Below are 23,834 nucleotides of genomic sequence, written 5' to 3' on the forward strand. Positions count from 1 at the left end.
CCTAGCGCCCCATAGGGCCCATAGCTCCCCATGGGACCCCATAACTCCCCATAGGGCCCGAGCTGCCCCCTAGAGCCCCATAGGGCCCCATAGTGCCCCCTAGCGCCCCCTAGCGCCCATAGCTCCCCATAGGGCCCCTAGCGCCCCATAGGGCCCATAGCTCCCCATGGGACCCCATAACTCCCCATAGGGCCCGAGCTGCCCCCTAGAGCCCCATAGCGCCCATAGAGCCCCATAGTGCTCCCTAGCGCCCCCTAGCGCCCCTTGGGCCCCACTGACGCCCCCGTGTCTCTCCCCCCCCCCCCCCCCCCAGGCGCCATGTCCCACGAGAAGAGTTTCCTGGTGACGGCCGACGCCCCCCCGCCCCCCACCCCCGGCCCTTACGCTCCGCCCTACGCCGCCCCTCCGCCCCCCGGCTTCGTGCCGTACCCCCCTCCTCCCCCCCAATCCGTGGGGCCGTACCCGCCCCCCCCCTCGGGGCCGTACCCCCCCCCATCGGGGCCGTACCCCCCCCCCGGGCCGTACCCGCAAGGACCCTTCGCGCAGCCGCCCTACGCGCAGCCGCATCCCATGGTGCCCGGAGAGCAGCACTGTGAGTTGGGGGGGGGCTGGGGGGTCGGCTTACGGGGGGGGGGGGCGGTTATTGGGGGGGGGGTAGAGGAGCTGGAGGGGGGGGGGGGCTTATGAGGGGTGGGTTTATTGGGGTGGGGGGTCCCAGTGGGGGGGTGGCTCCGGGGGGTTGGGGGTCGCGGGGGGGCTGGGGTGGTTCCGGGCGGGGGGGGGGGTAGGGGGTGGGTCGGGAAGTTGGGAGCGTTGCGGCTGGGAACGGAGAATCCCAGCGGGGATCGGGGGGGGGGGGGGGGGGCACGGGGTCACACAGCGGGGGTCCTGCCGCCCCCCTCCCCTCCCCCCCCCTTCCCCTTCCCTCCCCCCCCCCTCCGCTTCCCTCCCCCCCCCTCCGTTGCCTCTCACCCCACCTTCCCTCCCCCCCCCTCCCCTTGCCCTCCCCCCCCTCCCCTTCCCTGCCCCCCCTTCCCCCCCCCTCCCCTTCCCCCCCTCCCCTTCCGTCCCCCCCTCCCCTCCTCTCCCCCCCCCTTCCCTCCCCCTCCCTCTCACCCCCCCCTTCCCTCCCCCCCTCTCTCTCCCCCCCCTTCCCCCCCCTTCCCCTTCCCACCCCCCCCTCCCCTACCCCCTCCCCCCCCCCTCCCCCTCCTCTCCCCCCCCCTTACCCTCCCCCCCTCCCTCTCCCCCCCCCTTCCCTCCCCCCCCTCTCTCTCCCCCCCCCCTTCCCCCCCCTTCCCCTTCCCTCCCCTTCCCTCCCCTACCTTCCCCCCCCCTCCCCTACCCTCCCCTTCCCTTCCCCCCCCCCTTCCTTCCCCCCCCTCCCCTTCCCCCCCCCTTCCCTCTACACCCCCCTTCCCTCCTCCCCTTCCCCTCCCCTTCCCTCCCCCCCCTCCCCTTCCCTCCCCCCCCTTCCCCTCCCTTCCCCTCCCCTCTGCCTCCTCCCCTTCCCTCTCCCCCCCCTTCCTTCCCCCTCCCCTCTCCCCTCCCTTCCCCTCCCCTCTCCCCCCCTCCCCTTCCCCTCCCCTCCCCCTCCCTCCCCCCCCTTCCCACCCCCCCCCCTCCCTTCCCCCCCCCTTCCCTCCCCCCCCTCCCCTTCCCACCCCCCCCATTCCCCTCCCTTCCCCTCCCCTCTCCCCCCTCCCCTTCCCTCTTCCCCCCCTTCCTTCCCCTCCCCTCTCCCCTCCCTTCCCCTCCCCTCTCGCCCCACCCCTTCCCTCCCCACCCCTTCCCTCCCCCCCCTTCCCACACCCCCCTTCACTCCCCCCCCCCTTCCCTCCCCCCCCACCCCTTCCTTCCCCCCCCTCCCCTCCTCTCCGCCTCCTTCCCTCACCCCCCCTCCCCTTCCTTCCCCCCCTTCCTTCCCCTCCCCTTCCCCTCCCTTCCCCTCCCCTCCTCCCCCTCCCCTTCCCCTCCCCTCCCCTTCCCCCCCCCCCACCCTCCCCCCCCCTCCCTTCCCTCTACGCCCCCCTTCCCTCCCCCCCCAACCCTCCCCACCCCACCCACTCTCCCCCCCTCCCCTCCCCTCCCCTCCCCTCTCCCCCCTCTCCTTCCTTCCCCCCTCTCCCCACTCCCCCCTCCTCCCCCCTCCCCCCCTCTTCCTTCCCCTCCCCTCTCCTCCCTCCCCTCCCCTCCCCTCCCTCCCCCTTCCCTCCCCCCCCTCCCCTTCCCCTCCCCTTCTCTCCCTCCTCTCCCCCCCCTTTCCCTCCCCCCCCTTCCCTCCCCCCCACCCCCGTTCCCCTCCCCGTTCCCCCCCCCTTCCCCCCCCCTCCCCTTCTCTTCCCTCCTCTCCCCCCCCTTTCCCTCCCCCCCCTTCCTCGCCCCCTCCCTTCCCTCTCCCCCTCTCATCCCCTCCCCTTCCTCCCCCCCTCCCTCCCCTCCCCTCCCCTCCCTTGCCTTCCCCTCCCCTCTCCCCCCTCCCCCCCCTTCCCTCCCCCCCTCCCCTTCCCCTCCCCTTCCCCTCCCTTCCCCTCCCCTTCTCTTCCCTTCCCTTCCCCTCCCCTTCCCTTCCCCTCCCCTCTCCCCCCCCCTTCCTTCCCCTCCCCTCCCCTTCCCCTCCCCTCCCCTTCCCTTCCCCGCTCTCCCTTCCCTCTCCCCCTCCCCTTCCCTCCCCTCCCCCCACCCTTCCCCCCTCCCCCCCTTCCCTCCCCCCCCTCCCCTCCCCTTCCCCTCCCCTCCCCTCTCCCCCCTCCCCTCCCCTTCCCTTCCCCACTCTCCCCTCCCGTCTCCACCCTCCCCATTCCCTCCCCCCCCTCTTCCCTCCCCTCCTCTTCCCCTCCCTTCCCCTTCCCTCCCCCCCTCCCCTTCCCTCCCCCCCCTCCCCTCTCCCCCTTCCCTCTCCCCCCTCCCCTTCCTTCCCCCCCTTCCCCCCCCCTTGTCCCCTTCCCTCCCCCCCCTCCCCTCCTCTCCCCCCCCTTCCCTCCCCTCCCTCCCCTCTCCCCCCTCCCCCCCCTTCCTTCCCCTCCCCTCTCCTCCCTCCCCTCCCCTCCCCTCCCCTCCCTCCCCCTTCCCTCCCCCCCTCCCCTTCCCCTCCCCTTCCCTTCCCCTCCCCTCTGCCCCCTCCCCCCCCTTCCCTCCCCCCCTCTCCCCGTTCCCCTCCCCGTTCCCCCCCCCTTCCCCCCCCCTCCCCTTCTCTTCCCTCCTCTCCCCCCCCTTTCCCTCCCCCCCCTTCCCTCGCCCCCTCCCTTCCCTCTCCCCCTCTCCCCCCCTCCCCTTCTCTCCCCCCCTTCCCTCCCTCCCCCCACCCTTCCCTCCCCTCCCCCCTTCCCTCCCCCCCCTCCTCTTCCCCTCCCCTTCCCTTCCCCTCCCCTCTCCCCCCTCCCCCCCCCTCCCCTCCCTCCCCCCACCCTCCCCTCCCCTCCCTCCCCCTTCCCTCCCCCCCCTCCCTCCGCCTTCCCTCCCCCCCCCCCCCTTCCCCTCCCCTTCCCTCCCCCCCCTCCCCCCCTTCCCTCCCCCCCCTCCCCCCCTTCCCTCCCCCCCCCTCCTCTTCCCTTCCCCTCCCCTCCCCTCTCCCCCCTCCCCTCCCCTTCTGCTCCCCTCTCCCCCCTCCCCACCCTTCCTTTCCCTCCCCTCCCCTCCCCTTCCCTGCTCTCCCTTCCCTCTCCCTCCCTTCCTTCCCCTCCCCTTCCCCTCCCCTCCCCTCTCCCCCCTCCCCCCCCTTCCTTCCCCTCCCCTCCCCTCTCCTCCCTCCCCTCCCCTCCCCTCCCTCCCCCTTCCCTCCCCCCCCTCCCCTTCCCCTCCCCTTCCCTTCCCCTCCCCTCTGCCCTTCCCCCCCCTTCCCTCCCCCCCTCTCCCCGTTCCCCTCCCCGTTCCCCCCCCCTTCCCCCCCCCTCCCCTTCTCTTCCCTCCTCTCCCCCCCCTTTCCCTCCCCCCCCCTTCCCTCCCCTCCCTCCCCCCCCTCCCCTCCCTCCCCCCACCCTCCCCTCCCCTCCCTCCCCCTTCCCTCCCCCCCCTCCCCTTCCCCTCCCCTTCCCCTTTCCTCCCCCCCCTCCCCTTTCCCTCCCCCCCCTCCCCTTTCACTCCCCCCCTCCCCTCCCCTCCCCTCCCCGTCCCCCCCCCCCGTTCCCGTTCGCAGCCCCTCTGCACAGCGCGTACCACGAGGACGGCCCGCCCTCCTACTACGAGCCGCAGGATTTCCCCGCCGCGCGATGGGACCGCGCCGTGCGCCAGGCCTTCGTCAGAAAGGTGCCCCCGGGACCCCCCCCCTTCCCTCCCCCTCCTCCGTGTCACCCCCGCCTCGCCGCCCCCACGTCCCCCCCGCCCCCCCCCCCCCCGTTGACCCCCACCCCTGCTTTTCCCTCCCCCCCACCCCCCGTTGAGCCCCGTATCCCTACTGCGCCCCTTCCCCCCCACCCCCAACATCGCGACGCCCTCCTGCATTATCACAGCCCCCTTCCCCCCGTGTCGTGACTCCCCCCGTGTCGTGACATGTTGCGATGACCCCCGCGTAACGACCGCTCCCGTGTCGCGACCGGCTGCTGGTGCGATGCCTCCTCCCCCGTGATCCCACCCCGTGTGGCCACACACCCCCTTCATCACGATCCTTCCGTGTCGCCGCACCCCCCCTCCCCCCACGTCGTGACTCTCGCCATGTCGCGACATCCCCTCCTCCCCCCCCCCCTCCGTGAACGCCGCTCCAAATGAAAGCTCTGCATTCCGGCCGGCCCCGCCGGCAGCGCTTTATTTCCTATATCGCAACGGCGGCGCTGCGCCCCCTGCTGGCCGGACAAAGTTTGTGCACGGCCACGAGATGCGTCCCCCACATCACATGTGTGCGGCGGGCCGGGTGCTGATTGGCTGAGCGTCTCAGTGGGCGCTGATTGGCTGAGCGTCTCAGTGGGTGCTGATTGGCTGGGTGTCTCAGTGGGCGCTGATTGGCTGGGCGTCTCAGTGGGCGCTGATTGGCTGAGCGTCTCAATGGGCGCTGATTGGCTGAGCGTCTCAGTGGGCGCTGATTGGCTGAGCGTCTCAGTGGGCGCTGATTGGCTGAGCGTCTCAGTGGCACCGATTGGCTGGGCGTCTCAGTGGGCGCTGATTGGCTGGGCGTCTCAGTGGGCGCTGATTGGCTGAGCGTCTCAGAGGGGGCTGATTGGCTGAGCGTCTCAGTGGGCGCTGATTGGCTGGGCGTCTCAGTGGGCGCTGATTGGCTGAGCGTCTCAGTGGCACCGATTGGCTGGGCGTCTCAGTGGGCGCTGATTGGTTGAGCGTCTCAGTGGCCGCTGATTGGCTGGGCGTCTCAGTGGCCGCTGATTGGCTGAGCGTCTCAGTGGGCGCTGATTGGCTGAGTGTCTCAGTGGCACCGATTGGCTGAGCGTCTCAGTGGGCGCTGATTGGCTGGGCGTCTCAGTCGGCGCTGATTGGCTGAGTGTCTCAGTGGGCACTGATTGGCTGAGCGTCTCAGTGGGCGCTGATTGGCTGAGCGTCTCAGTGGGCGCTGATTGGCTGAGTGTCTCAGTGGCACCGATTGGCTGAGCGTCTCAGTGGGTGCTGATTGGCTGAGCGTCTCAGTGGGCGCTGATTGGCTGAGCGTCTCAGTGGGCACTGATTGGCTGGGCGTCTCAGTGGGCGCTGATTGGCTGAGCGTCTCAGTGGGCGCTGATTGGCTGGGCGTCTCAGTGGGCGCTGATTGGCTGGGCGTCTCAGTCGGCGCTGATTGGCTGAGTGTCTCAGTGGGCACTGATTGGCTGAGCGTCTCAGTGGGCGCTGATTGGCTGAGCGTCTCAGTGGCGCTGATTGGCTGAGCGTCTCAGTGGCACCGATTGGCTGAGCGTCTCAGTGGGCGCTGATTGGCTGAGCGTCTCAGTGGCACCGATTGGCTGGGCGTCTCAGTGGGCGCTGATTGGCTGAGCGTCTCAGTGGCACCGATTGGCTGAGCGTCTCAGTGGGCGCTGATTGGCTGGGCGTCTCAGTGGGCGCTGATTGGCTGGGCGTCTCAGTGGGCACTGATTGGCTGAGCGTCTCAGTGGGCGCTGATTGGCTGAGCGTCTCAGTGGGCGCTGATTGGCTGGGCGTCTCAGTGGGCGCTGATTGGCTGGGCGTCTCAGTGGGCGCTGATTGGCTGGGCGTCTCAGTGGGCGCTGATTGGCTGAGCGTCTCAGTGGCACCGATTGGCTGGGCGTCTCAGTGGGCGCTGATTGGCTGGGCGTCTCAGTGGGCGCTGATTGGCTGAGCGTCTCAGTGGGCGTTGATTGGCTGGGCGTCTCAGTGGGCGCTGATTGGCTGGGCGTCTCAGTGGGTGCTGATTGGCTGGGCGTCTCAGTGGCACCGATTGGCTGGGCGTCTCAGTGGGCGTTGATTGGCTGGGCGTCTCAGTGGGTGCTGATTGGCTGGGTGTCTCAGTGGGCGCTGATTGGCTGGGCGTCTCAGTGGGCGCTGATTGGCTGAGCGTCTCAATGGGCGCTGATTGGCTGAGCGTCTCAGTGGGCGCTAATTGGCTGAGCGTCTCAGTGGGCGCTGATTGGCTGAGCGTCTCAGTGGCACCGATTGGCTGAGCGTCTCAGTGGGCGCTGATTGGCTGAGCGTCTCAGAGGGGGCTGATTGGCTGAGCGTCTCAGTGGGCGCTGATTGGCTGGGCGTCTCAGTGGGCGCTGATTGGCTGAGCGTCTCAGTGGCACCGATTGGCTGGGCGTCTCAGTGGGCGCTGATTGGTTGAGCGTCTCAGTGGCCGCTGATTGGCTGGGCGTCTCAGTGGCCGCTGATTGGCTGAGCGTCTCAGTGGGCGCTGATTGGCTGAGTGTCTCAGTGGCACCGATTGGCTGAGCGTCTCAGTGGGCGCTGATTGGCTGGGCGTCTCAGTCGGCGCTGATTGGCTGAGTGTCTCAGTGGGCACTGATTGGCTGAGCGTCTCAGTGGGCGCTGATTGGCTGAGCGTCTCAGTGGGCGCTGATTGGCTGAGTGTCTCAGTGGCACCGATTGGCTGAGCGTCTCAGTGGGTGCTGATTGGCTGAGCGTCTCAGTGGGCGCTGATTGGCTGAGCGTCTCAGTGGGCACTGATTGGCTGGGCGTCTCAGTGGGCGCTGATTGGCTGGGCGTCTCAGTCGGCGCTGATTGGCTGAGTGTCTCAGTGGGCACTGATTGGCTGAGCGTCTCAGTGGGCGCTGATTGGCTGAGCGTCTCAGTGGCGCTGATTGGCTGAGCGTCTCAGTGGCACCGATTGGCTGAGCGTCTCAGTGGGCGCTGATTGGCTGAGCGTCTCAGTGGCACCGATTGGCTGGGCGTCTCAGTGGGCGCTGATTGGCTGAGCGTCTCAGTGGCACCGATTGGCTGAGCGTCTCAGTGGGCGCTGATTGGCTGGGCGTCTCAGTGGGCGCTGATTGGCTGGGCGTCTCAGTGGGCACTGATTGGCTGAGCGTCTCAGTGGGCGCTGATTGGCTGAGCGTCTCAGTGGGCGCTGATTGGCTGGGCGTCTCAGTGGGCGCTGATTGGCTGGGCGTCTCAGTGGGCGCTGATTGGCTGGGCGTCTCAGTGGGCGCTGATTGGCTGAGCGTCTCAGTGGCACCGATTGGCTGGGCGTCTCAGTGGGCGCTGATTGGCTGGGCGTCTCAGTGGGCGCTGATTGGCTGAGCGTCTCAGTGGGCGCTGATTGGCTGAGCGTCTCAGTGGGCGTTGATTGGCTGGGCGTCTCAGTGGCACCGATTGGCTGAGCGTCTCAGTGGGCGCTGATTGGCTGGGCGTCTCAGTGGGCGCTGATTGGCTGGGCGTCTCAGTGGCACCGATTGGCTGGGCGTCTCAGTGGGCGCTGATTGGCTGGGCGTCTCAGTGGGCGCTGATTGGCTGAGCGTCTCAGTGGGCGCTGATTGGCTGAGCGTCTCAGTGGGCGCTGATTGGCTGAGCGTCTCAGTGGCACCGATTGGCTGAGCGTCTCAGTGGGCGCTGATTGGCTGGGCGTCTCAGTGGCACCGATTGGCTGGGCGTCTCAGTGGCACCGATTGGCTGAGCGTCTCAGTGGGCGCTGATTGGCTGGGCGTCTCAGTGGGCGCTGATTGGCTGAGCGTCTCAGTGGGCGCTGATTGGCTGAGCGTCTCAGTGGCACCGATTGGCTGAGCGTCTCAGTGGGCGCTGATTGGCTGGGCGTCTCAGTGGGCGCTGATTGGCTGAGCGTCTCAGTGGCACCGATTGGCTGAGCGTCTCAGTGGGCGCTGATTGGCTGAGCGTCTCAGTGGCACCGATTGGCTGGGCGTCTCAGTGGGCGCTGATTGGCTGAGCGTCTCAGTGGCACCGATTGGCTGAGCGTCTCAGTGGGCGCTGATTGGCTGGGCGTCTCAGTGGGCGCTGATTGGCTGGGCGTCTCAGTGGGCACTGATTGGCTGAGCGTCTCAGTGGGCGCTGATTGGCTGAGCGTCTCAGTGGGCGCTGATTGGCTGGGCGTCTCAGTGGGCGCTGATTGGCTGGGCGTCTCAGTGGGCGCTGATTGGCTGGGCGTCTCAGTGGGCGCTGATTGGCTGAGCGTCTCAGTGGCACCGATTGGCTGGGCGTCTCAGTGGGCGCTGATTGGCTGGGCGTCTCAGTGGGCGCTGATTGGCTGAGCGTCTCAGTGGGCGCTGATTGGCTGAGCGTCTCAGTGGGCGTTGATTGGCTGGGCGTCTCAGTGGGCGCTGATTGGCTGGGCGTCTCAGTGGGCGTTGATTGGCTGAGCGTCTCAGTGGGCGCTGATTGGCTGAGCGTCTCAGTGGGCGCTGATTGGCTGAGCGTCTCAGTGGGCGCTGATTGGCTGGGCGTCTCAGTGGGCGCTGATTGGCTGAGCGTCTCAGTGGCACCGATTGGCTGAGCGTCTCAGTGGCACCGATTGGCTGAGCGTCTCAGTGGGCGCTGATTGGCTGAACGTCTCAGTGGGCACCGATTGGCTGAGCGTCTCAGTGGGCGCTGATTGGCTGGGCGTCTCAGTGGCACCGATTGGCTGGGCGTCTCAGTGGGCGTTGATTGGCTGGGCGTCTCAGTGGGCGCTGATTGGCTGAGCGTCTCAGTGGGTGCTGATTGGCTGAGCGTCTCAGTGGGCGCTGATTGGCTGGGCGTCTCAGTGGCACCGATTGGCTGGGCGTCTCAGTGGGCGTTGATTGGCTGGGCGTCTCAGTGGGCGCTGATTGGCTGAGCGTCTCAGTGGGCGCTGATTGGCTGGGCGTCTCAGTGGCACCGATTGGCTGGGCGTCTCAGTGGGCGTTGATTGGCTGGGCGTCTCAGTGGGCGCTGATTGGCTGGGCGTCTCAGTGGGCGCTGATTGGCTGGGCGTCTCAGTGGGCGCTGATTGGCTGAGCGTCTCAGTGGCACCGATTGGCTGAGCGTCTCAGTGGGCGCTGATTGGCTGGGCGTCTCAGTGGGCGTTGATTGGCTGGGCGTCTCAGTGGGCGCTGATTGGCTGAGTGTCTCAGTGGGCGCTGATTGGCTGGGCGTCTCAGTGGGCGCTGATTGGCTGAGCGTCTCAGTGGGCGCTGATTGGCTGAGCGTCTCAGTGGGCGTTGATTGGCTGAGCGTCTCAGTGGCACCGATTGGCTGAGCGTCTCAGTGGGCGCTGATTGGCTGGGCGTCTCAGTGGGCGCTGATTGGCTGGGCGTCTCAGTGGCACCGATTGGCTGGGCGTCTCAGTGGGCGCTGATTGGCTGGGCGTCTCAGTGGGCGCTGATTGGCTGAGCGTCTCAGTGGGCGCTGATTGGCTGAGCGTCTCAGTGGGCGCTGATTGGCTGAGCGTCTCAGTGGCACCGATTGGCTGAGCGTCTCAGTGGGCGCTGATTGGCTGGGCGTCTCAGTGGCACCGATTGGCTGAGCGTCTCAGTGGGCGCTGATTGGCTGGGCGTCTCAGTGGGCGCTGATTGGCTGAGCGTCTCAGTGGGCGCTGATTGGCTGAGCGTCTCAGTGGCACCGATTGGCTGAGCGTCTCAGTGGGCGCTGATTGGCTGGGCGTCTCAGTGGGCGCTGATTGGCTGGGCGTCTCAGTGGGCGCTGATTGGCTGAGCGTCTCAGTGGCACCGATTGGCTGAGCGTCTCAGTGGGCGCTGATTGGCTGGGCGTCTCAGTGGGCGCTGATTGGCTGAGCGTCTCAGTGGGCGCTGCTGCCGTCTGTGGGTCCGGGCTCCGGCGGCAGCCTGTGGTCCGTCGGTCCGTTCTGGGCGTTTCCAAGGCGATATGGAGGGCGACTCCCCCATATCGCGACATTCCTCCTACATCACGAGCCTCACCATGTCGCGACACCCGCCTATTTCACAACTCCCTCACCCATATCACGACATACTCCCTAATCACAACAGCCCTGCCGTGTCATGACATCACTCCCACGTCACGCTGCCCGTGTCGTGACGCTGCCCCTGTCGTGACATTCCCCCTATGTCATGGTGCGCACCCATGTCACAGCATTGCTCCCATATCGCAACATCTCCTCCCATCAGACCCCCCCCATGTCACACCCTCCATGTCACGACACTCCCCGCATCGTGACATCCACCATGTCATCACACCCCACTCCATGTTGTGATACCCTCCCCACATCACGACCCCCCCTCCCATGTCGCAATACCGTCCCATGTCGTGGCATCCCCTCCACGTCATGACAACCCCCACATCACGATGACCCCCCCATATCGCAACCCCCCATGTCGCAACACCCCCGTTACAGTTCCCTCCATCACGACATCCCATATGTCACGACATTTCCCCCCCACACACCATGACCCCCCCATATTGTAGCCCCCCATCACAATGCCCCCTATGTCACAACTTCACGTCCCCCCACAACCCTTCTCATGTCCTGGCATACCCACATATCGTGACAACTGTTCTCCATATTGTGACACCCCCATATCACGACCATCCATCTCATATCGCAACCCCCCTGTGTTGTGACCCTCCCCATATCGTGACACCCCCCCCATATCGCGACCATCTCTCCCCTATCACAACCTTCCTGTGTCATGACCCTCCCCATATCGTGACACTCCGCCATATCGCGACCATCCGTCCCATATCACAACCCCCCCGTGTTGTGACCCTCCCCATATCGTGACACCCCCCCATATCACACCCATCCCTCCCCTATCGCAACCCCCCCGTGTCGTGAACCTCCCCATATCGTGACACCCCCCCCATATCGCGACCATGCATCTCATATCGCAACTCCCCTGTGTTGTGATCCTCCCCATATCGTGACACCCCCCCCATATCGCGACCATCTCTCCCCTATCACAACCTTCCTGTGTCATGATACTCCCCATATCGTGACACTCCGCCATATTGCGACCGTCTGTCCCATATCGCAACCTCCCTGTGTCATGACACTCCCCATATCGTGACACCCTGCCATATTGCGACCATCCATTCCATATCGCTACCTCCCCGTGTCGTGATCCTCCCCATATTGTGACACTCCCCATATCACGACCATCCGTCCCATATCGCAACCTCCCTGTGTCATGACCCTCCCCATATCGTGACACCCTGCCATATCGCGACAACCTGCCATATCGCGACCATCCATTCCATTTCGCAACCCCTCATGTCTTGACACCCTGCCATATCACGACCATCCCTCCCCTATCGCACCCCCCGTGTCGTGCCCGTCCCCTCACGTCGCGACCCTCCCCATCCCGTGACGCCCCGCCACATCATGACCATCCCTCCCGTATCGCGACCCCCCCCATATCCCAACCCCCCCCAATATCGTGACCCCCCCATATCGCAACACCCCCATATTGCAACCCCCCCATATCGTGACCCCCCCATATCCCGACCCCCCCCATATCGCGACCCCCCCCCATATCCCGACCCCCCCATATCATGACCCCCCCCCATATCATGACCCCCCCATATCGTGACCCCCCAATATCGCAACCCCCCCATATCGCAACCCCCCCCATATCGCAAACCCCCCCCATATCCCGACCCCGCCCCCCATATCGCGACCCCCCCCCCATATCCCAACCCCCCCAATATCGCGACCCCCCCCCATATCGCGACCCCCCCCCATATCCCAACCCCCCCCAATATCGCGACCCCCCCCCATATGGTGATCCCCCCCATATCCCAACCCCCCCCCAATATCGCGACCCCCCCCATATCGCGACCCCCCCCCCATATCCCAACCCCCCCCAATATCGCGACCCCCCCCATATCGCGACCCCCCCCCATATCCCAACCCCCCCCAATATCGCGACCCCCCCCCATATGGTGATCCCCCCCATATCCCAACCCCCCCCAATATCGCGACCCCCCCCCATATCGCGACCCCCCCCCATATCCCAACCCCCCCAATATTGCGACCCCCCCCCATATCGCGACCCCCCCCCATATCCCAACCCCCCCCAATATCGCGACCCCCCCCCATATCGCGACCCCCCCCATATCCCAACCCCCCCAATATCGCGACCCCCCCCCCATATCGCGCCCCCTCCCCCCCCCCACATCACGCCCCCCGCTCTGCCCCCCCCCCCCGCAGGTGTTCGCGGTGCTGACGCTGCAGCTGCTGGTGACGCTGGCCTTCGTGGCCGCCTTCACGTTCGCGGGCGGCGTCCGCGCCTTCGTGCGGCGCCACGTCTGGTCCTACTACGTCTCCTACGGCGTCTTCTTCGCCTCCCTCATCGCCCTCAGCTGCTGCGGGGAGCTGCGCCGCAAGCACCCCTGGAACATCGTCGCCCTGGTGAGTGGCGCCCAGCGCCGCGCAGCTGGGGAGCTGTGGGGCCTCTGGGGAGCTGTAGGGCCCTATGGGGAGCTGTGGGGCCTGTGGGGAGTTATGGGCACTAGGGGGCGCTAGGGAGCACTATGGGGCCCTATGGGGAGCTGTGGGGCCTATGGGGAGCTATGGCCACCAGGGGGCGCTAGGGAGCACTATGGGGCCCTATGGAGAGCTATGGACCCCATGGGGAGCTATGGGCACTAGAGGGAGCTAGGGAGCACTATGGGGCCCTATGGGGCTCTAGGGGGCAGCTATGGGGCCATATGGGGAGCTATAGGCGCTAGGGGGCGCTAGGGAGCACTATGGGGCCCTATGGGGCTCTAGGGGGCAGCTATGGGGCCGTATGGGGAGCTATGGGGAATATGGGAAGCTATGGGGCCGTATGGGGAGCTGTGGGGCCTATGGGGAGCTGTGGGGCCTGTGGGGAGCTGTGGGGCCGTATGGGGAGCTGTGGGGCCTGTGGGGAGCTGTGGGGCCGTATGGGGAGCTGTGGGGCCTATGGGGAGCTGTGGGGCCGTATGGGGAGCTGTGGGGCCTGTGGGGAGCTGTGGGGCCTATGGGGAGCTGTGGGGCCCTATGGGGAGCTGTGGAGCCTGTGGGGAGTTATGGGCACTAGGGGGCGCTAGGGAGCACTATGGGGCCCTATGGGGCTGTAGGGGGCAGCTATGGGGCCGTATGGGGAGCTATGGGGCCTATGGGGAGCTATGGGACCCATGGGGAGCTATGGGGCCTATGGGGAGCTGTGGGCACTAGGGGGCGCTAGGGAGCACTATGGGGCCCTATGGGGCTCTAGGGGGCAGCTATGGGGCCATATGGGGAGCTGTGGGGCCTATGGGGAGCTGTGGGCACTAGGGGGAGCTAGGGAGCACTATGGGGCCCTATGGGGCTCTAGGGGGCAGCTGTGGGGCCATATGGGGAGCTGTGGGGCCTATGGGGAGCTGTGGGCACTAGGGGGCGCTAGGGAGCACTATGGGGCCCTATGGGGACCTGTGGGGCCTGTGGGGAGCTGTGGGCACTAGGGGGCGCTAGGGAGAACTATGGGGCCCTATGGGGAGCTGTGGGGCCTATGGGGAGCTGTGGGCACTAGGGGGCGCTAGGGAGAACTATGGGGCCCTATGGGGACCTGTGGGGCCTGTGGGGAGCTGTGGGCACTAGGGGGCGCTAGGGAGCACTATGGGGCCCTATGGGGAGCTGTGGGGCCTATGGGGAGCTATGGGGCCGTATGGGGAGCGATGGGGCCTATAAGGAGCTATGGGGCCTATGGGGAGCTATGGGCACTAGGGGGCGGTAGGGAGCACTATGGGGCCCTATGGGGCTCTAGGGGGCAGCTATGGGGCCTATGGGGAGCTGTGGGACCTATGGGGAGCTATGGGGCCTATGGGGAGCTATGGGCACTAGGGGGCGCTAGGGAGAACTATGGGGCCCTATGGGGAGCTGTGGGGCCTGTGGGGAGCTGTGGGCACTAGGGGGCGCTAGGGAGCACTATGGGGCCCTATGGGGAGCTGTGGGGCCTGTGGGGAGCTGTGGGCACTAGGGGGCGCTAGGGAGAACTATGGGGCCCTATGGGGCTCTAGGGGGCAGCTATGGGGCCATATGGGGAGCTGTGGGCACTAGGGGGCGCTAGGGAGCACTATGGGGCCCTATGGGGCTCTAGGGGGCAGCTATGGGGCCATATGGGGAGCTGTGGGCACTAGGGGGCGCTAGGGAGCACTATGGGGCCCTATGGGGAGCTGTGGGGCCTGTGGGGAGCTGTGGGCACTAGGGGGCGCTAGGGAGAACTATGGGGCCCTATGGGGAGCTGTGGGGCCTATGGGGAGCTGTGGGGCCGTATGGGGAGCTGTGGGGCCCTATGGGGAGATGTGGGGCCGTATGGGAAGCTGTGGGGCCTAGGGGGAGCTGTGGGGCCTATGGGGAGCTGTGGAGCCTGTGGGGAGTTATGGGCACTAGGGGGCGCTAGGGAGAACTATGGGGCCCTATGGGGCTGTAGGGGGCAGCTATGGGGCCGTATGGGGAGCTATGGGGCCTATGGGGAGCTATGAGGCCGTATGGGGAGCTATGGGGCCTATGGGGAGCTGTGGGGCCGTATGGGGAGCTATGGGGCCTATGGGGAGTTATGGGGCCTGTGGGGAACTGTGGGGCCTATGGGGAGCTGTGGGGCCTGTGGGGAGTTATGGGCACTAGGGGGCGCTAGGGAGCACTATGGGGCCCTATGGGGCTCTAGGGGGCAGCTATGGGGCCGTATGGGGAGCTATGGGGCCTATGGGGAGCTGTGGGGCCGTATGGGGAGCTATGGGGCCGTATGGGGAGCTATGGGCACTAGGGGGCGGTAGGGAGCACTATGGGGCCCTATGGGGAGCAATGGGCGCTAGAGGGCGCTAGGGAGCACTATGGCGAGCTTATGGGCCCAATGGGGAAGCTATGGGGAGCTATGAGCACTAGGGGGCGCTAGGGAGCACTATGAGGCCCTATGGGGCTCTAGGGGGCAGCTATGGGGCCGTATGGGGAGCTATGGGGCCTATGGGGAGCTGTGGGGCCGTATGGGGAGCTGTGGGGCCTGTGGGGAGCTGTGGGGCCTATGGGGAGCTGTGGGGCCCTATGGGGAGCTGTGGAGCCTGTGGGGAGTTATGGGCACTAGGGGGCGCTAGGGAGCACTATGGGGCCCTATGGGGCTGTAGGGGGCAGCTATGGGGCCGTATGGGGAGCTATGGGGCCTATGGGGAGCTATGGGACCCATGGGGAGCTATGGGGCCTATGGGGAGCTGTGGGCACTAGGGGGCGCTAGGGAGCACTATGGGGCCCTATGGGGCTCTAGGGGGCAGCTATGGGGCCATATGGGGAGCTGTGGGGCCTATGGGGAGCTGTGGGCACTAGGGGGAGCTAGGGAGCACTATGGGGCCCTATGGGGCTCTAGGGGGCAGCTGTGGGGCCATATGGGGAGCTGTGGGGCCTATGGGGAGCTGTGGGCACTAGGGGGCGCTAGGGAGCACTATGGGGCCCTATGGGGACCTGTGGGGCCTGTGGGGAGCTGTGGGCACTAGGGGGCGCTAGGGAGAACTATGGGGCCCTATGGGGAGCTGTGGGGCCTATGGGGAGCTGTGGGCACTAGGGGGCGCTAGGGAGAACTATGGGGCCCTATGGGGACCTGTGGGGCCTGTGGGGAGCTGTGGGCACTAGGGGGCGCTAGGGAGCACTATGGGGCCCTATGGGGAGCTGTGGGGCCTATGGGGAGCTATGGGGCCGTATGGGGAGCGATGGGGCCTATAAGGAGCTATGGGGCCTATGGGGAGCTATGGGCACTAGGGGGCGGTAGGGAGCACTATGGGGCCCTATGGGGCTCTAGGGGGCAGCTATGGGGCCTATGGGGAGCTGTGGGACCTATGGGGAGCTATGGGGCCTATGGGGAGCTATGGGCACTAGGGGGCGCTAGGGAGCACTATGGGGCCCTATGGGGAGCTGTGGGGCCTGTGGGGAGCTGTGGGCACTAGGGGGCGCTAGGGAGAACTATGGGGCCCTATGGGGCTCTAGGGGGCAGCTATGGGGCCATATGGGGAGCTGTGGGCACTAGGGGGCGCTAGGGAGCACTATGGGGCCCTATGGGGCTCTAGGGGGCAGCTATGGGGCCATATGGGGAGCTGTGGGCACTAGGGGGCGCTAGGGAGCACTATGGGGCCCTATGGGGAGCTGTGGGGCCTGTGGGGAGCTGTGGGCACTAGGGGGCGCTAGGGAGCACTATGGGGCCCTATGGGGAGCTGTGGGGCCTGTGGGGAGCTGTGGGCACTAGGGGGCGCTAGGGAGAACTATGGGGCCCTATGGGGAGCTGTGGGGCCTATGGGGAGCTGTGGGGCCGTATGGGGAGCTGTGGGGCCCTATGGGGAGATGTGGGGCCGTATGGGAAGCTGTGGGGCCTAGGGGGAGCTGTGGGGCCTATGGGGAGCTGTGGAGCCTGTGGGGAGTTATGGGCACTAGGGGGCGCTAGGGAGAACTATGGGGCCCTATGGGGCTGTAGGGGGCAGCTATGGGGCCGTATGGGGAGCTATGGGGCCTATGGGGAGCTATGAGGCCGTATGGGGAGCTATGGGGCCTATGGGGAGCTGTGGGGCCGTATGGGGAGCTATGGGGCCTATGGGGAGTTATGGGGCCTGTGGGGAACTGTGGGGCCTATGGGGAGCTGTGGGGCCTGTGGGGAGTTATGGGCACTAGGGGGCGCTAGGGAGCACTATGGGGCCCTATGGGGCTCTAGGGGGCAGCTATGGGGCCGTATGGGGAGCTATGGGGCCTATGGGGAGCTGTGGGGCCGTATGGGGAGCTATGGGGCCGTATGGGGAGCTATGGGCACTAGGGGGCGGTAGGGAGCACTATGGGGCCCTATGGGGAGCAATGGGCGCTAGAGGGCGCTAGGGAGCACTATGGCGAGCTTATGGGCCCAATGGGGAAGCTATGGGGAGCTATGAGCACTAGGGGGCGCTAGGGAGCACTATGAGGCCCTATGGGGCTCTAGGGGGCAGCTATGGGGCCGTATGGGGAGCTATGGGCCCTATGGGGAGCTATGGGGAGCTATGGGGAATACGGGGAGCTATGGGCACTAGGGGGCGGTAGGGAGCACTATGGGGCCTATGGGGCTCTAGGGGGCAGCTATGGGGCCATATGGGGAGCTATGGGGCCTATGGGGAGCTATGAGGCCATATGGGGAGCTGTGGGGCCGTATGGGGAGCTATGGGGCCTATGGGGAGCTATGGGGCCTATGGGGAGATGTGGGGTCTGTGGGGAGCTGTGGGGCCGTATGGGGAGCTATGGGGCCTGTGGGGGAGCTATGGGGCCGTATGGGGAGCTGTCGGGCCTATGGGGAGCTATGGGCACTAGGGGGCGCTAGGGAGCACTATGGGGCCCTATGGGGAGCGATGGGGCCGTATGGGGAGCTATGGGGCCTGTGGGGAGCTGTGGGGCCTAAGGGGTGCTGTGGGGCCTATGGGGAGCTATGGGGCCTATGGCGAGCTGTGGGGCCTATGGGGAGCTGTGGGGCCCTATGGGGAGATGTGGGGCCGTATGGGGAGCTGTGGGGCCTAGGGGGAGCTGTGGGGCCTAGGGGGAGCTATGGGGCCTATGGGGAGCGATGGGGCCGTATGGGGAGCTATGGGGCCTATGGGGCGCTAGGGAGCACTATGGGGCCCTATGGGGCTCTAGGGGGCAGCTATGGGGCCATATGGGGAGCTATGGGGCCTATGGGGAGCTATGAGGCCGTATGGGGAGCTATGGGGCCTATGGGGAGCTGTGGGGCCTATGGGGAGCTATGGGCACTAGGGGGCGCTAGGGAGCACTATGGGGCCATATGGGGAGCTATGGGGCCTATGGGGAGCGATGGGGCCGTATGGGGAGCTATGGGGCCTATGGGGAGCTATGGGCACTAGGGGGCGCTAGGGAGCACTATGGGGCCCTATGAGGAGCTATGGCCACCAGGGGGCGCTAGGGAGCACTATGGGGAACTTATGGGCCCTATGGGGAATCTATGGGGCCCTATGGGGAGCTATGGGCGCTAGGGGGCGCTAGGGAGCACTATGGGACCCTATGGGGCTCTAGGGGGCAGCTAGGGCCCTATGGGGAGCTATGGGGCCCCATGGGGAGCTATTGGCGCTAGGGGGCGCTAGGGAGCGCTATGGGGCCCTATGGTGCCCTATGGTGCTCTAGGGGGCAGCTATGGGCCCTAAGGGGAGCTATGGGCACTAGGGGACGCTAGGGAGCACTATGGGGAGCTTATGGGCCCTATGGGGAAGCTATGGGGTGCTAGGGAGCCCTATGTGGCCCTATGGGGAGCTATGGGGCTCTAGGGGGCAGCTATGGGCCCTATGGGGAGCTATTGGTGCTAGGGGCGGCTGTGGGCGCTAGGGGGCGCTGCCAGTACAAGATGGCCCCAAAGTGGGGGGCTGGGGGCAGTGGGGCAGAGCAGAACCCCAAATGGGTGTCCCTGTATGGGATGGGGGCACCTATGGGGTGTGGGGTGTCCTATATGGGATGTGGGCACCTATGGGATGTGGGGTGTCCCTATATGGGATGGGGGCACCTATGGGGTTTGGGGTGTCCTGTATGGAATGGGGGCACCTATGAGGTGTGGGGTGTCCTATATGGGATGGGGGCACCTATGGGGTGTGGGGTGTCCCTATATGGGATGGGGGCACCTATGGGGTGTGGGGTGTCCTATATGGGATGGGGTCACCTATGGGGTGTGGGGTGTCCCTGTATGGGATGGGGGCACCTATGGGGTGTGGGGTGTCCTATATGGGATGGGGTCACCTATGGGGTATGGGGTGTCCTATATGGGATGGGGGCACCTATGGGGTGTTCCTATATGGGATGGGGGCACCTATGGGGTGTCCCTATATGGGATGGGGGCACCTATGGGGTGTTCCTATATGGGATGGGGGCACCTATGGGGTGTCCTATATGGGATGGGGGCACCTATGGGGTGTTCCTATATGGGATGGGGGCACCTATGGGGTGTCCCTATATGGGATGGTGGCACCTATGGGGTGTGGGGTGTCCCTATATGGGATGCGGGCACCTATGGGGTGTGGGGTGTCCCTGTATGGGATGGGGGCATCTATGGGGTGTGGGGTATCCTATATGGGATGGTGGCACCTATGGGGTGTTCCTATATGGGATGGGGGCGCCTATGGGGTGTCCCTATATGGGATGGTGGCACCTATGGGGTGTTCCTATATGGGATGGTGGCACCTATGGGGTGTCCCTATATGGGATGGGGGCACCTATGGGGTGTGGGGTGACCCTATATGGAATGGGGGCACCTATGGGGTGTGGGGTGTCCTGTATGGGATGGGGGCACCTATGGGGTGTCCCTGTATGGGATGGGGGCACCTATGGGGTGTGGGGTGTCCCTGTATGGGATTGGGGCACCTATGGGGTGTAGGGTATCCTATATGGGATGGGGGCACCTATGGGGTGTCCCTATATGGGATGGGGGCACCTATGGGGTGTGGGGTGTCCCTGTATGTGATGGGGGCACCTATGGGGTGTGGGGTGTCCCTGTATGGGATGGGGGCACCTATGGGGTGTGGGGTGTCCTATATGGGATGGGGGCAGCTATGGGGTGTGGGGTGTTCTATATGGGATGGGGGCACCTATGGGGTGTGGGGTATCCTATATGGGATGGGGGCACCTATGGGGTGTGGGGTGTCCCTGTATGGGATGGGGGCACCTATGGGGTGTGGGGTGTCCCTGTATGGGATGGGGGCTCCTATGGGGTGTGGGGTGTCCCTGTATGGGATGGGGGCACCTATGGGGTGTAGGGTGTCCCTATATGGGATGGGGGCACCTATGGGGTGTGGGGTGTCCTATATGGGATGGGGGCACCTGTGGGGTGTGGGGTGTCCCTATATGGGATGGGGGCACCTATGAGGTGTGGGGTGTCCCTATATGGGATGGGGGCACCTATGGGGTGTCCCTGTATGGGATGGGGGCACCTATGGGGTGTGGGGTGTCCCTATATGGGATGGGGGCACCTATGGGGTGTGGGGTGTCCTATATGGGATGGGGGCACCTATGGGGTGTGGGGTGTCCCTATATGGGATGGGGGCACCTATGGGGTGTGGGGTGTCCTGTATGGGATGGGGGCACCTATGGGGTGTGGGGTTTCCCTGTATGGGATGGGGGCACCTATGGGTTGTGGGGTGTCCTATATGGGATGGGGGCACCTATGGGGTGTGGGGTGTCCCTGTATGGGATGGGGGCGCCTATGGGGTGTGGGGTGTCCCTGTATGGGATGGGGGCACCTATGGGGTGTGGGGTGTCCCTGTATGGGATGGGGGCACCTATGGGGTGTGGGGTGTCCTATATGGGATGGGGGCACCTATGGGGTGTGGGGTATCCTATATGGGATGAGGGCACCTATGGGGTGTTCCTATATGGGATGGGGGCACCTATGGGGTGTCCCTATATGGGATGGGGGCGCCTATGGGGTGTCCCTATATGGGATGGTGGCACCTATGGGGTGTCCCTATATGGGATGGGGGCACCTATGGGGTGTGGGGTGTCCCTATATGGGATGGGGGCACCTATGGGGTGTGGGGTGTCCTATATGGGATGGGGGCACCTATGAGGTGTGGGGTGTCCCTATATGGGATGGGGGCACCTATGGGGTGTCCCTATATGGGATGGGGGCACCTATGGGGTGTGGGGTGTCCTGTATGGGATGGGGGCACCTATGGGGTATGGGGTGTCCTGTATGGGATGGGGGCACCTATGGGGTGTGGGGTGTCCCTATATGGGATGGGGGCACCTATGGGGTGTGGGGTGACCCTATATGGAATGGGGGCACCTATGGGGTGTGGGGTGTCCCTATATGGGATGGGGGCACCTATGAGGTCTGTGGTTTCCCTTTGGGAGCAGCTCATTGTGGCTCCCATCAGTGGTAATGGGGGCACCTATGGGGTTTTTGGGGCCCCCATGGGGGTCTCCCCGGCCTCCTTGGCCCCCCACCCGCTGACCCCGCGCCCCCCGCAGTCGCTGCTGACGCTCAGCCTGTCCTACATGGTGGGGATGATCTCCAGCTTCTACGACACCGACGCCGTCATCCTGGCCGTCGGCATCACCGTCGTCGTCTGCTTCACCGTCGTCATTTTCTCGCTGCAGGTGGGCGCCGCCGGGGGGGCCGCTGCCGGTTTGGGGGGCTGGGGGTCCCGGTTGGGTGCTGGGGGTCTCCATTGGGTGCTGGGATTCCTGGTTGGGTGCTGGGGGTCCCAGTTGGGTGTTGGGGGTCCTGGTTGGGTGCTGGGGGTCTCAGTTGGGTGTTGAGGGCCCTGGTTGGGTGCTGGGAGGCTCAGTTGGATGGTGGGGGTCCTGGTTGGGTGCTGGGGGTTCTGGTTGGGTGCTGGGGGTCCTGGTTGGGTGTTGGGGGTCTCCATTGGGTGTTGGGGGTCCTGGTTGGGTGCTGGGAGGCTCAGTTGGATGGTGGGGGTCCTGGTTGGGTGCTGGGGGTCCTGGTTGGGTGCTGGAGGTCCTGGTTGGGTGCTGGGGGTCCTGGTTGGGTGCTGGAGGTCCCACTTTTGTGTTGTGGGTCCTGGTTGGGTGTTGGGGGTCCTGGTTGGGTGCTGGGAGGCTCAGTTGGATGGTGGGGGTCCTGGTTGGGTGCTGGGGGTCCTGGTTGGGTGCTGGAGGTCCTGGTTGGGTGCTGGGAGTCCTGGTTGGGTGCTGGAGGTCCTGGTTGGGTGCTGGGGGTCCTGGTTGGGTGCTGGAGGTCCTGGTTGGGTGCTGGGGGCTCAGTTGGATGGTGGGGGTCCTGGTTGGGTGCTGGGGGTCCTGGTTGGGTGCTGGGGGCTCAGTTGGATGGTGGGGGTCCTGGTTGGGTGTTGGGGGTCCTGGTTGGGTGCTGGCAGGCTCAGTTGGATGGTGAGGGTCCTGGTTGGGTGCTGGGGGTCCTGGTTGGGTGTTGGGGGTCCTGGTTGGGTGTTGGGGGGTCCTGGTTGGGTCCTGGGGGTCCTGGTTGAGTGCTGGGGGTCCTGGTTGGGTGCCAGGAGATTCAGTTGGGTGCTGGGGGTCCCACTTTTGTGTTGGGGGTCTCAGTTGGGTCTTGAGGGCCCTGGTTGGGTGTTGGGAGGCTCAGTTGGATGGTGGGGGTCCTGGTTGGGTGCTGGAGGTCCCACTTTTGTGTTGTGGGTCCTGGTTGGGTGTTGGAGGTCCTGGTTGGGTGCTGGGGGTCTCCATTGGGTGCTGGGATTCCTGGTTGGGTGCTGGGGGTCCTGGTTGGGTGCTGGGGGTCCTGGTTGGGTGCTGGGGGTCCCACTTTTGTGTTGGGGGTCTCGGTTGGGTGTTGAGGGCCCTGGTTGGGTGCTGGGAGGCTCAGTTGGATGGTGGGGGTCCTGGTTGGGTGCTGGAGGTCCTGGTTGGGTGCTGGGGGTCCTGGTTGGGTGCTGGAGGTCCCACTTTTGTGTTGTGGGTCCTGGTTGGGTGTTGGGGGTCCTGGTTGGGTGCTGGCAGGCTCAGTTGGATGGTGGGGGTCCTGGTTGGGTGCTGGGGGTCCTGGTTGGGTGCTGGGGGTCTCCATTGGGTGCTGGGATTCCTGGTTGGGTGCTGGGGGTCCCAGTTGGGTGTTGGGGGTCCCACTTTTGTGTTGGGGGTCTCAGTTGGGTGTTGGGGGTCCTGGTTGGGTGTTGGGGGTCCTGGTTGGGTGCTGGGGGTCCTGGTTGGGTGCTGGAGGTCCCACTTTTGTGTTGTGGGTCCTGGTTGGGTGTTGGGGGTCCTGGTTGGGTGCTGGGGGTCCTGGTTGGGTGCTGGAGGTCCCACTTTTGTGTTGTGGGTCCTGGTTGGGTGTTGGGGGTCCTGGTTGGTGCTGGGAGGCTCAGTTGGATGGTGGGGGTCCTGGTTGGGTGCTGGGGCTCCTGGTTGGGTGCTGGGAGGCTCAGTTGGATGGTGGAGGTCCTGGTTGGGTGCTGGGGGTCCTGGTTGGGTGCTGGGGTCCTGGTTGGGTGCTGGAGGTCCTGGTTGGGTGCTGGGAGTCCTGGTTGGGTGCTGGGGCTCCTGGTTGGGTGCTGGGAGGCTCAGTTGGATGGTGGAGGTCCTGGTTGGGTGCTGGGGGTCCTGGTTGGGTGCTGGGGTCCTGGTTGGGTGCTGGAGGTCCTGGTTGGGTGCTGGGGGTCCTGGTTGGGTGCTGGAGGTCCCACTTTTGTGTTGGGGGTCTCAGTTGGGTGTTGGGGGTCCTGGTTGGGTGCTGGGAGGCTCAGTTGGATGGTGGAGGTCCTGGTTGGGTGTTGGGGGTCCCGGTTGGGTGCTGGGGGTCCCTTTTGGGTGCTGGGGGACCAACCGGGCGCCCCGCTGCCCCCCGCTCTCCCCCCAGACCAAGTACGACTTCACGTCGTGCCGCGGCGTGCTGCTCGTCTGCCTCGTGGTCCTCATCCTCTTCTCCATCCTCTGCATCTTCCTGCGCAACCGCATCGTCGACATCGTCTACGCCTCCCTCGGGGCGCTGCTCTTCACCTGCGTGAGTGGCGACGGGGGGACGTGGGGACGACGGGGACGTGGGGGGACATCGGGGGGGGGGGGGGCCTGGGGACGTGGGGGGACATCAGAGGGATGTGGGGACACAGGGGGGTGTGGGGGCATCGGGGAGATATGA

General features: G+C 66.0%; 1 protein-coding gene across 1 annotated transcript; it reads left to right on the forward strand.

Moving 5' to 3' along the window:
- Positions 1-318: 318 nt before the first annotated feature.
- Positions 319-23,834, forward strand: LOC128074731 (protein lifeguard 1-like). The gene is made up of 5 exons (XM_052670789.1): positions 319-592; positions 4,136-4,245; positions 12,479-12,679; positions 21,227-21,355; positions 23,556-23,834. Exons 1-5 carry the CDS (start codon positions 319-321, stop codon positions 23,832-23,834), a joined length of 993 nt encoding a protein of 330 aa, XP_052526749.1.

This window comes from Tympanuchus pallidicinctus, unplaced genomic scaffold (genome assembly GCF_026119805.1).
Source record: "Tympanuchus pallidicinctus isolate F22 unplaced genomic scaffold, pur_lepc_1.0 scaffold96, whole genome shotgun sequence".
In the NCBI taxonomy this organism is placed as follows: Eukaryota; Metazoa; Chordata; class Aves; order Galliformes; family Phasianidae; genus Tympanuchus; species Tympanuchus pallidicinctus.